The sequence below is a fragment of the Megalobrama amblycephala genome, linkage group LG22 (genome assembly GCF_018812025.1).
Source record: "Megalobrama amblycephala isolate DHTTF-2021 linkage group LG22, ASM1881202v1, whole genome shotgun sequence".
In the NCBI taxonomy this organism is placed as follows: Eukaryota; Metazoa; Chordata; class Actinopteri; order Cypriniformes; family Xenocyprididae; genus Megalobrama; species Megalobrama amblycephala.
This window is the reverse complement of record NC_063065.1, coordinates 30,698,013-30,710,238: the sequence shown is the minus strand read 5'-3', so window position 1 is coordinate 30,710,238 and position 12,226 is coordinate 30,698,013. Positions and strand designations below refer to the sequence as shown.

Sequence of the window (12,226 nt, the reverse complement as noted above, 5' to 3'; positions counted from 1 at the left end):
TGCATGACAAATATTTGCCAGAATTATCTTAAAGTCGGGCTGAAAGGGAAATTGAGCACTAGTCTTTTCTTCCCTACTGTGACGTACATCTGAAGCGGCTTATGGTATGAAAAATAAATATAGGGTGTGAATAGATTTCGCGAAAGTAAAATGCGTGCGCACACAAAAGCGATTTCAATACCCCGCATTTTGAGAGCGGCTCCGTGATACACACAAATTAGGCTTCATACAATATCTTCTCATATCAAACCCTCTCAGGCTGGGCTGTGTAGTTGTGAGCATCTCTCCGCTCCGCGTCACGCTTGAAGACAAATCTGGTCTCTGTTTGACTTTGAATATGGAGAGAGTTCTTTGATTATAGTCTCGTGAACGCGTGTCTCGTCCTCTAGAGGTTAACATCTATGATTGAGTGCACGGATAAATCCTTTATAATAAACACTGCAACATTCTGCAAAAAATAAGAATTGTCTATTTTGATTTCGTGGTGACTTTAAAGACATGTCTTGTTATGCTAGACAATAATACATCAGACTGTGAATCTCTTGTCCAAGTTTGGCGGATGAACATTTGATCCTGTTTCATGCTTGACAAACTCAACCCTGACCATCTCACCAGCTCTGTCCATCACGACGATCAGCTGGAGCTATTAAACTAATGCTGGGGAACTCACAGAGCGCTCATTCATGCTGCTAATACCATAAATATAGTGGAGGGAAACACTGTCAGATTTCTGTTTTCACAGCGAATCGAGGCTCGTTCAAATAAACAACTGATTTAGCTCAGCGGGGCTTGTATTATTTCAATCTGAGTATATTTAACACAGCACAGCGTTTGGAGAGTTTGACGGACCTCGCTTTGATCCGTTCACCAAACCAGCAGATAATGTCAGACTCAATTCCTTCTAATCCTTCATAACTCAACTTTTTTTTTTGGCATGATTTTGTATGGTTCACCCGTCCTCATCTTCTCCATGAATCGGTCTCAGTCAATACTCAAAATAAGGCTCCTCTGAGCGTTTGAGAATCATTCACGAGCCGCTCGCTGACCTCAGAAATGTGTTTATCTGAACCCGACGGATGTTGTTTTTGAAACTGAAGTCTTTTCTGACAGTAAGGACTGAGTTATGTGATTAAATCTGTGCCGGAGATGCTCACTCCTCACGGAGAGATGATTTCCTTCAGAACTGCAGATTTTCCTCAGAATGAAGGAATTTATAATAATAATACTTAACATTACATTTGACAGGTTTATTTGAGCCAAGACTGATTGTTACTCTTGCTCATACTTAGGGACTCTCATTCATGTGATTTATTTATTTACTTATTTTTTTTATTTAATTGATTTAGTATTTTTTATTTTTTTTTCATTTTATTTTATTTTCGTTTAGACGAGGCATTGTTACTTTTTTACAATCATCAACAATCAAACTGAAGTCATTGTTATTTTAGTATCATTTAGATCTATTATAGTTTTATTAATATTTTGAAGTGGTTTTATTATTTAATTATTTTTGTTAGTTTTAGTAATGCTGTTGTGTTTCTGTCATTTTTATAGCAGCATTTAAAAACCGCTGTAGTGGGAAATCTGCTCACCTTCAGACAAAAGTTGATATATTTCACATATTAACAATATTTTGAGGGGACGTGTATGTTTAAAAAGTTGTTGTTAAGTGTTAGCTTATTACATGTAAGTTGAAATTTTTCATAATTTGTTTGTAAATGTTTGTATCCCCTTTTGAGATATAAATTCATTAAAAAAATCATTTTAGCCAAATTTTCTTAAACTTAAATTAAATATTCTTTGTAAAATTCTGTTGAACAATAAGTATAATGCCTGTTTATTAATATATAAGCCTATTAAATATGCACATAAATGATCAATATGACCAAACTTTGCTGAAATCCTGCTGTACACGATCTACTCCATGCCTTCTGTCCTCTGACTGATAGTTTGTACTTTTCTTTATGGTCTTGCCGTTTTTAGGGTTGATTATTTTAGTAGCCCACATCAAGTAACTAAATGAAAATGGGAAATGTTGCTTTGACAACTATATATATATATATATATATATATATATATATATATATATAGACCACTCACTTCCTTCATTGTCCTGAAAGAGGCATAAAGACCTTTTCCCTCATTGTTCCCTTCATAAACACTCGGATAGTGACTGTAGACAGTGCTGTATCAACAGACCGACAGGATTCAATCAAGCTACAGACCTTCATCCTGTTCTAGTCTTTCTGGATTCGTTTAGCCGGTGTTAACTTCATTATGTCACTCTCTAATGCCTTTTAGAAAGAATCCTGGAATAAATGACCACAGCAGTGATGCAGATTCTTTTGCTTTTATAGTGAAGTTTGGAGTATCTTTCCATGGGAAATACGTGAATTCTTGAGATGTTTTCCGTGTTTTATTACTCTTGCGCCTGTAATGTTGTGAAAAGGAAGTGAGTGGTGATGTAATATGACATCACAGTGAGATACCAGAGAAAATCTGGGGATTTTAATCAGCGTCTGGTTCATAACACGGACTGGTGCAACACTTTCTGACCAATCCAAGCGTTTGATCAAAAATATATAATACTAGTTTGCCGTTGGTCAGATTTTTTAAATGTTTTTAAAAAAGTCTCTTCTGCTCACCAAAAATACAGTAAAACAGTGAAATATTATTCCAGTGTAAATCATCTGTTTTCCATGTGAATATATAGTAAAGTGTAATTTATTCCTGTGAATTTTCAGCATCATTACTCCAGTCTTCAGTGTCACATGATCCTTCAGAAATCATTCTGATATGATGATTTGCTGCTCAAGAAACATTTATGATTATTATCAATGCTGAAAACAGTTGTGCTGCTAACCCTAACCCTGATTCATAAATAACATCCATCGTCATGTTCTCAGGAAAAGGAGGATGAAGAAGAAGACAAGAAAAGTGAGAAGCAGGATCTTGAGGATGAGCTGCTGTTCGAAGACTTCGAGCTGGGCGAGGAAGAGTGTGCACTTCCTGAGGAGGAGGAAGCGGACGCGGAGGACGCAGAACTCGAGGAGGCCGACGGCGGAGAAAGTACCAAAATGAGGATCCTGCGGCAGATAGCAGACGTGGCGTCCAAACTCAAAGAAATCATTGGCAATCTGATTACCACTGCAGGAAAAGTAGTCATAACCATATTATTGGGCCTCACAGGTAGGTAGTGTTGAGACCGACATCACTCACGACATACGATCAATAGAGAGCGTTCATTTATGAGCTGAAGATAAATACAAGCTATATGTCCTAAAGATCAAACATAAAGGAATATGTAAGGGATCATGTACATCCAGCAAAATAAACCCCGACTGGGTGTTCAGGACTCATTACGCGGCCACATTAGTAAATAATTGGACACAAAACATTGATGAGAGTTGAAATATGCTATTAGATCATTAAACACAAAGCTTCTATGAAGAAATTTCAGCCTATTTTTAAAAATAATGAGTGGAAATCCTGGTGAAAAACTACATTTCCCATGATGCTTTACAGAAAGAGAGTTCTTTAGCACTGCCTTTGATGTAATAAAATCTCTCTACGCTCTCAAAATACTTCAGTGTGTGTGTATATATATATATATATATATATATGTGCATATTTGTAATTTTATATTTCTCCATTGTTTTTATCTCGATTATGATGTTTGCAATGCTTCATGGGATTGTAGTTCTTTCCCTCACTAAAGCCACAGGCGTTTGAAAAGCAGAATCTTCTTCCTCTGCTGCCTGAATCAAACACCAGCCTCCGTTCACTCTCAGTCATCGAGTGTTGTGAAACAGAGAAAGAAGGCGTCATTATATTCCAGCGCATTAAAGAGCATTAGAATTAAATAAAGCTTAAAATATTAGTCTGTTTTGCAGGGTTTGGATGAAACTTATTGTATTAAACAATAACATTCACATTTTTTCCATGCACTTCACGATGCGATCATCAGTAATTGGATCAAACTGAGATTGTTTAAATAGAGGAATATTTCCAGCCCGTACACGATTACTCATCATAAACGAATCATATCCTCTGTGTTTGATTGATTGGATAGCATTATACTGTAAAATGCAAAAAAATAACCAAAATAACATAAAAAATCAAATGAAACCAGCCGATGATCCTCTGGCAGTAACTGGAGCTCATGACGATCACACGTCTCAGATGATCTTACACAACTAAATAAAAGATGACATACGCAGTAGGGTGTCGTGTAAGTCTAAAGAAACAGTTGTAAATATTGACCTTTATTGTTAAGTTCAGCTAAATTAGTTTAATTTTCTTCTCAAAATTGGTGTCTGACAATAATGCAGGCGGAAATTAGTTTACTAATCGGAGCCGGATGTGACTGTGATCAAGGCCTGTGAAGTTCACAGTCTTGTACCTTCGGCTTTTTGTCTGATTGAAAAAAAAGAAAGAAAGTTTTGCTTCAAATCAACAAATTAACTAAGACTTTTTTAAAAATCCCTTTAAAAGAAATGAGTGAAAACAATTGTTCTGGAACCAGCGCCGCTGAAAAAGGGGGCGGGCCCTAATGCACTGTTGTCATTATCGGCGAATAACTGACCTCGGAATGTTGCGACTGACCAATCAGAATCAAGTATTTCAGAAAGCTGTGTAATAAAAAGAGATACGTTTGTGTCGTCACATTTACCAAATTTTCTCAGACAAAATCCACATTTAGATTTCGCAGCCGGTCTCTGGTCGTGTTTCGCTACATTAGTGTCGATGTCAGTGGAACGTTTTTGTCTGCAAAATTTCAACAACATACAAATATGACAATGATAATCTCAGGTACTGATTAAGTGTGAGTTTAAATATCATTTTGAGTGACTTCGTAGCCAAGGATAATTCACCTTGTGAAAATAAATTAAAAGAAACAAGAACATTCAAACGATGATCAAACAAAGACTGTTTCAGTCACTCAGTATGCATTTTATTAATGTTAAAATGGTGTAATATTCATGAATTTGATTATGTGCTTATCCATTTAGTTGTGAGTGCACAGAGACTCCGCCCACACTCTCTTCTGATTGGCTGTGGTTTTAGATTGATATTGTCACTTCTCGTAGTCTCCTCTGGTTTGGACACAAATCTCTCGTCACTGGAATCTGATCCCATCATGAATGACGTTCTCTGCCTTCTTCTCGTTCCAGGGATGATGCTGCCGTCTTTGACCTCCATCGTGTATTTCTTAACCTTCCTGGGCCTGTGCACCTGGTGGTCTTTCTGCCGCACCTTCGACCCGCTCCTCTTCAGCTGTCTGTGCGTCCTCATGGCCATCTTCAGCGCCGGACACCTCATCATGCTCTACCTCTACCAGTTCCAGTTCTTCCAAGAGGCCGTTCCGCCCGGAAACAGTTACGCCAGGTGAGCCTGTTACCTGTCAAAGCCGGGGTTTTCGAGTATGAAAGGTCTCGTGTTGGTCTTTTCTTCTCTATTGTGCCGTATATCAGAGTGAAATGTCTTCGCAAACAAGAACAAATGTAGGGCGGGGCTTGATTGTAATTAATCACACATTAAATTTTGAAAGTTTCGTACTCAAACGCTGCCTACAGAGTCATTACCTGATAGAGTCATTTATTCATTCATTCATTCGATTTGTTCAAGCAGCTGATTCTTTCAGGAAGTAAATGGCTCTCTTTATGAATGAGTCATTGAATCATTGCTTCACCCGACTGATTTGCTTAAAACACAGATTCATTCAGGAATGAAACACCACTGCTCTTGCTCTGGGTAGCGTTTCTCAAAGCATCGTAAGCATTCTAACGGTCTTCTATAGGCTCCAGACGAGAAACGATCCATTAAAAGAGACGTGTTCGGCTCATCCTTAAACTCATTTGAGCTTGTCGCTCTAGTTGGATTTTGGTTTGCATCTCAAACGAGCTTCAAGCCGACACATTCAGACTCTATTTCGAGAAGTTTGATTTAAAGAGTCAATATTCACTCTGCCTTCAGAAATCTTGATTTAGTTGAGTGTTGTCTGTGGCGTCTGCCCAGCGTTTCGCTCCAGGAAAGACCTTGAGTGAGTAAAGAGACACGACATGGAGTCTCAAACTCTACACTAATGCTTTTTTATTTGTTTAAGACTTCCAGTTTGTGGGACGTGAGCTGGGTATTAATCACTTTTAAACCTTTAGGTCTGATGGTTTGATTTGACTCCATGTTAAAGGGATTCATTTCATAGTCATTTACTGTATGACTTTCATTTTTTCTGTGGAGATCATTTAATGAATGTCTGGTTGGGTGAATGCAATAAAATGCGAGTAACTTTAACAGAATTTAATCATTTTTACGACGCATCGCATTGCTGATGTGAACGATTCTGCATCTATGCATAAAAACGAAAGAATCGATTAAAAAAATGTTATTAAATAGGCCTTGTAATAAAATAAAATAAAGTTCTCTTATCATATGTGACTTGAACCACAAATCCAGTCATGAGTCGATGGGTATATTTGTAGCAATAGATTTTTTTTTTTTTTTTGTGCCAAAAATCATTAGGATATTAAGTAAAGATCATGAAGATATTGTGTTAATTTCCTACCGTATATATATCAAAAATGTATTTTTGTAAATATTATGCATTAAGGACTTCATTTAGACAACAATTTTCTCAATATTTAGATTTTTTTGCACCATCAGATTCAAGATTTAACAAATCAACAAATATTGTCCTATCCTAACTAACCATACACCAATGGAAATATTATTTATTTGGGTTCCAAAAAATTGACTCTTATGACTGGTTTTGTGTTCCAGGGTCACATATAAACAAATTTATAAAAAAGTTGTATATGTCTTTTTGCATTTGTGTCTGATGTTCACAGATAATGTAATTTCTTGAAAGCAGATATACAGAAACACAGAATTATTCCAAAATATCCAATTTCCACGTAAACAGAGTCGGTTATGTCTTGAACATTATATTAGATCCGTGCATTATATAATAAATCTGCCGCAATTAATGTTAATCAAACAACAAAAGACAAAGGGAATGATCTTGACTGAAGAACTGATGTATTTTTTAATAATAATCCATTTATTTGTAATTAATACATTAAATAGATGTAGAATTTTAAAAAAGTAAAGCACTTTTTTTAGGTTTATTTCTCATATTGTATTTGTTCTACAGTTTGTTATTTGCATCTTTGTTCTTATTTTTAATAACAATTATTATTAATAAAAGAACTGGGGGAAAAGATGCAAAGAGAATCGTTTTATGATTGAATCGTTACATTCTGAATATAAATCGAATTGAATCATGAGGGAAGTGAAGATTCACACCTCAGTTAACCAGCAAAAAACAAACAGACATCAGGTTTAGTTCGATAATCTGATATTTAAGGGATTTGAATGATTTGAAATTACATTCACTGCACAAACTAACACTAAAAGTTGATATAAATGACATAAATTGACGTTCAGTAATAATTACAATGGGGAAACACACTTGTAATGGCGATGAACCAGTATATTCTTGACTGATTGTGTTAATTACAGTGGACGTCCTCACTTTAACGAACATTTGTGATGTCACAGTGATGACCTGTCCTCATCCAAACGTGCTGCGACGACCGTCAGTGTCATTCATCAGTATTCCCACAGGCTCATCTAGATGCTCACGGATGAAGAGCGAAGCCACTGAGACGCTGGTTCTGCTGGAGACTCCAGGTGTTTCTCGTTACGACGGGACGCTCTTGGCCTGCGCTTAAATTACACAGCTGGTTTCAGGGAGCGCTGCATGTGAGAGAAAGAGAAAAAACAATCAAAGGTGACTCAAAAAAGCCTTCGAGTAACGTAGATGCAGTTCTTCTAAATGACGTCTGGATACAGGCCTGTGTTATTCTGACACTAATGTTCCCCGACGGCAGCAGAAGCCCGTCAGCGGCGGATACGAGACTAACTGTGCGACTGTTGCGTCTCGTTAAAATGTGTTGCGATCGTCGCCCCCGAACGTGAAGCTGACAACAAAATACAAACACTAGAACAGCAGGCCTTGAAAGCTTCGGCTGTTTGAACCGGGAGCAAACGCTGCAAATAAACACTGACCTCTAAGAGGGCCCGTTTTAAAATTGTTAGCCTGCTCATTTGGGTTGAATCCACATCCTGAAACCTCATACGCTTTCAAAGCCTCTATGAAAGACACAGATACTGCAGACATGTCAGATGAGGTTTGAACCGCGCTCAGAAAACACACGGCGAATATGAAAACGGGCCGAGCCAAAACACACACGTGTGAAGGAGTCCTGTTACCTTTCAGGAATACAACGTGTGGCAGGAGAATAAAAGAGGCAAGTGTGCAAAGAAAACAGAAATACGCTTTATCAAACCCCTTTGTTCAACCTCAGAGAATGAAGTGGTTTTTACAGAATTTAGCAGTTTCTTTCTCAAACAAAACCTGAGAAACATTTTAGGATGAAAAACAAAAGTCACACAAACAGCACAATCACTACCAGCTTTGTAATGGAGCTCTTGTGGTGCGGACGCAGCTTTGATTACACACTAGCTGAACTCTGAGGATGTGGAAATGCCAGAGAAGACTCTATTTTGGGTAGAAAAAATGCTAATTTAGCAAAGCCAGAGATTAGAACCAAATGGTTTTGTTTGGTTTGTCTGTTGGGATGCAGGAACTATCGCTTGTGTGTAGACTCGACGGATGTGTCGTGTTTCATTTAAGTACGGTACTGTTTACGAGTTTGGGGTCAGTTTGATTCTTTTTTTAAAGAAATTAGTGTTTTTTTACAGCGAGGATTCATAAAACTGATCAAAAGTGACACTGAAGACATTTAAAATGTTACACAAGATTTCTGTTTCAAATCAATGCTGCTGTTTTCAACACTGATAATAATCATAAATGTTTCTCGAGCAGCAAATCATCATATCAGAATGATTTCTGAAGGATCATGTGACACTGAAGACTGGAGTAATGATGCTGAAAATTCACAGGAATAAATTACACTTTACTATATATTCATATAGAAAACAGCTGATTTACACTGGAATAATATTTCACTGTTTTACTGTATTTTTGATCAAATAAATGCAGTTTTCAAAACATTAAAAAATCTTATCAACCCTAAACGTGTGTGTGCCTACAGTTTCTTTGGAAAAATAAAAATAGATGTAAATAACACAATAATTGATGTGCATTAAGAATATAGAGCTTTAAAATGAATATAGACAGCATGAGTCTCTGAAAATGAAATGCAAGGCAGACTTTGCTCTCCTGGTGAGTTTTCTCTCCTGAAATCATGAGATCAGTTTCTCAATCCTCACGGCTGTCCAGCAGAAACAGTGGAGATGAAGGATCTTTGTGATTTTCTGTGTGTCTGGAGCGCTCAAGGCACCTTTTTCTGCTCAGGAGTGTGTTTATTATGAATTGGCCGCATTATAAATAGCAGCTCTTTCCAGAATCGCTTCTGCGCTTAAACTCGTTATTTTCAGCCGTGGTAGTAGGACTTGGATGTCACGCTTAGGGTTTGGATGATTCATGAAAGGCGAAATATTCTGACTTCATATTTTCTCAATGCCGTGAGGTAGCTGCAAAACGAACATCTGGCAAACCGCAGTCATTTAACTAACTATAAAAACCAGCGAGCTTGTGTTTGTCACCTAATACATTCTCAGAAGGGTTTTAGCTGCGACAAGTTACTTTTATTGATTTCATCAGCTAAATATGACACCATATGTGTATATATATACATTCAAGTAGCATTCAAAAGCATTCAGTCTTAATGGGAATGACACCTCTGCCTCAAATACGACACTTTATTTGGGAACGAAGAGCTGTTGAGAGTGACTTCTACTTTTTCACTTTTATACCCTGTTAAATAGGCATCTGCTGTTATTTTCTTCCTTAGCAGTCCAGTTTTGGTTCTGCTGAAAGAGAGAGAGTAAAAAAAGGGAAAATAAACAGGCTTAACCTTGGGAAATCTGGAGTGCATTAGCAGCTCTTCTCTTACAGTTGTTCTCTGTTGGAAATTTAGTAAGGTGCTTTTTGATTGGGTGATAATCTTATTTTTCCTTCCCAGATTATTTCAGTTTTACATTTTTTCCTGTTGTTTTTTATTATTTTAATAATTGCTCTGAATAGTCGTCGTGACTCATGTCCATTAATGTAATATCAGACATCTTTACTGTATCATGGCAGGTTTTTTGTAACGAATGAATCATTTTCCTCTGTTTTCCCTCAGTCTGTTTGGCATATCTCCTGTGGTTCAGACGGACTGCTCCCACACCTGGATGTTCAGAGTGAACTCTGACCTGCAGTGGCACCACTTTGTCAATCCCATCATGCTCTTAGTGCTGTATTACACTCTGGCCACACTCATCCGCCTGTGGCTGCAGGAGTCAGAAGACGTGGTCAGATTACAGTCTGAGTTTTCCTTCAGTATTCTGTTTCACTTATTCATTGGATTACGAAAGTAAAATAAGTTTTGAACACTGATTTATGTTGTGCCTATTCCTCATATATAGTCAAAGTGCCCCTATTATGCTATTTTCAAGGTTCCTGATTTTGTTTTCTCCTACAGCAGGTCAAAAACACTTTAATTCTCTCATAATATCCACTGCAGCATCAGCTCTTTTCTCTCAGTGTCTGAAACGCTTCGGTCTCTCTAAACCCCGCCTCTCTGACAGCTGCTCTGCTCTGATTGGTCAGAAACCAAGCGCTCATTATCATATCTGAATCTCAGCTCTTGATTCACAGTGATTCGAACAGTAACGATGGCGTCGGTTTTACCGTATCAATCTCATCAAAGTGGAGAAAACAGAGTTTGAACGACACGAACCAAACTCTTCCAGTCTCAGACACGACTACAGTGATTGAGGGCGGGGCAAAGAGACGCTGTTCAGCCAATAAGCTGACATTATGCAAATAGGTTACAAACCTGCATAGGTTCAGCAGGAAGGGAGACTGAATTACTGATGACTCGTTTCAGTTCAGAATCACTTCTTTCTTTTAGGACACAATAACTCCATTCATCTGCACTTTGAGCTCTGAAACTTTGCAGACGTTTTACACTCACAAACAGCTGCTGTATCACACACAGAAACATCTGAAGAGCATAATAGGGGCACTTTAAAGTGAAATTTTAATGTATATATATATGATGATGGTATATTTCTGTAACACATATATGACCGTGACTCATCATCAGCAGGTCAGAGAGAAAGAGGTCGAGGTCGAGGCAGGAGAGGAACCAGAATCTCCTGAAAGCAATACTGCCGTTTACACCGCAGACAGGAAAAGGCAGCTGTGGCGAATGGCACACTATCGCACAGATGAGAGAAATGTACGAGTCTGCATCTCACCATCAAACACGTGACCACTTACATTATTACATTTCACTCATTTTCACTTTCACTATGACAATCTTCCCCATTCAAGTGTTTAAATTGCTAGTTTGTCTAGCAAACACATGCATACCGCATATATATATTGTGATATATAGATAAATAGTCATGATGAATTGTTCTTCTGCATTGTTCAGCTGCTCACCGCACAGGATGGCTACAGCTCACCCGAGGTCTGTGTTTCAGATCATCTGATAACCATAGATTGTTACTTGAGGCTGTCCGTAAATGCTGTGAGGTTACAGTGCTTCTGAACTCTCTCAGGTGTTGATCGTCACATCTAACGGAGCTTCGCTGGACTTCACGTCAGTCGCTCATGAGAACGGACCGAAGTCTGTGGAGCTCTACTCAACCCCTCACTATAAACCAGGCCAGCCTGAGCCTGAACCACGTACGTCTGCCTCTGCCCTGTCCTGCGACGAGATGAGTGATGAGAGAGTTTATGGGGTGAAAGTTCAGCCAAATGATTTACAGAAAAAACTGACAAGACTTTTTTTTTTCAAGCAAATAAGTTGCAATTAAACAATGTTGTCTTATTTTCCAGTATCAGCATAAATCCTTATCATTTTTTGGTGCAAACACATTAAAGTAACTTGACATTATCATTGAAGACCAGCAATAATAATTTTCATTTTGATTTCATAATAATGGCAATATATACATGTCAAAGTCAGACATGCCCCTTTGCCAGCTGTGATGCCGTTACTGGATTAAACTTGGACCAGGTTTGTAAAAGATTTTTGGGTCAGCACACCTTAATAGCTTCAACAATTGATTGCCAATTAAGTTTAGCATACAATGAACCAATCAGAACCCAGTTTAGGTCAGATAGCTGCTAATGCTGGATATT

The 12,226-nt window shown here is 37.9% G+C and overlaps 1 protein-coding gene across 6 annotated transcripts in view; it reads left to right on the top strand.

Moving 5' to 3' along the window:
• Positions 1 to 12,226, top strand: part of LOC125258346 (piezo-type mechanosensitive ion channel component 2) — a 118,273-nt gene that overhangs the window by 58,341 nt on the left and 47,706 nt on the right. For 4 of the 6 annotated variants that reach the window (XM_048175243.1, XM_048175241.1, XM_048175245.1 and 1 more), the window contains 6 exons: positions 2,907 to 3,189; positions 5,175 to 5,388; positions 10,215 to 10,383; positions 11,181 to 11,315; positions 11,514 to 11,549; positions 11,641 to 11,767. In XM_048175243.1, the coding sequence (XP_048031200.1) occupies positions 2,907 to 3,189; positions 5,175 to 5,388; positions 10,215 to 10,383; positions 11,181 to 11,315; positions 11,514 to 11,549; positions 11,641 to 11,767 (964 nt within the window). The remainder of the gene's footprint in view (positions 1 to 2,906; positions 3,190 to 5,174; positions 5,389 to 10,214; positions 10,384 to 11,180; positions 11,316 to 11,513; positions 11,550 to 11,640; positions 11,768 to 12,226) is intronic. The other 2 variants (XM_048175244.1, XM_048175242.1) reach the window with 1 other exon arrangement.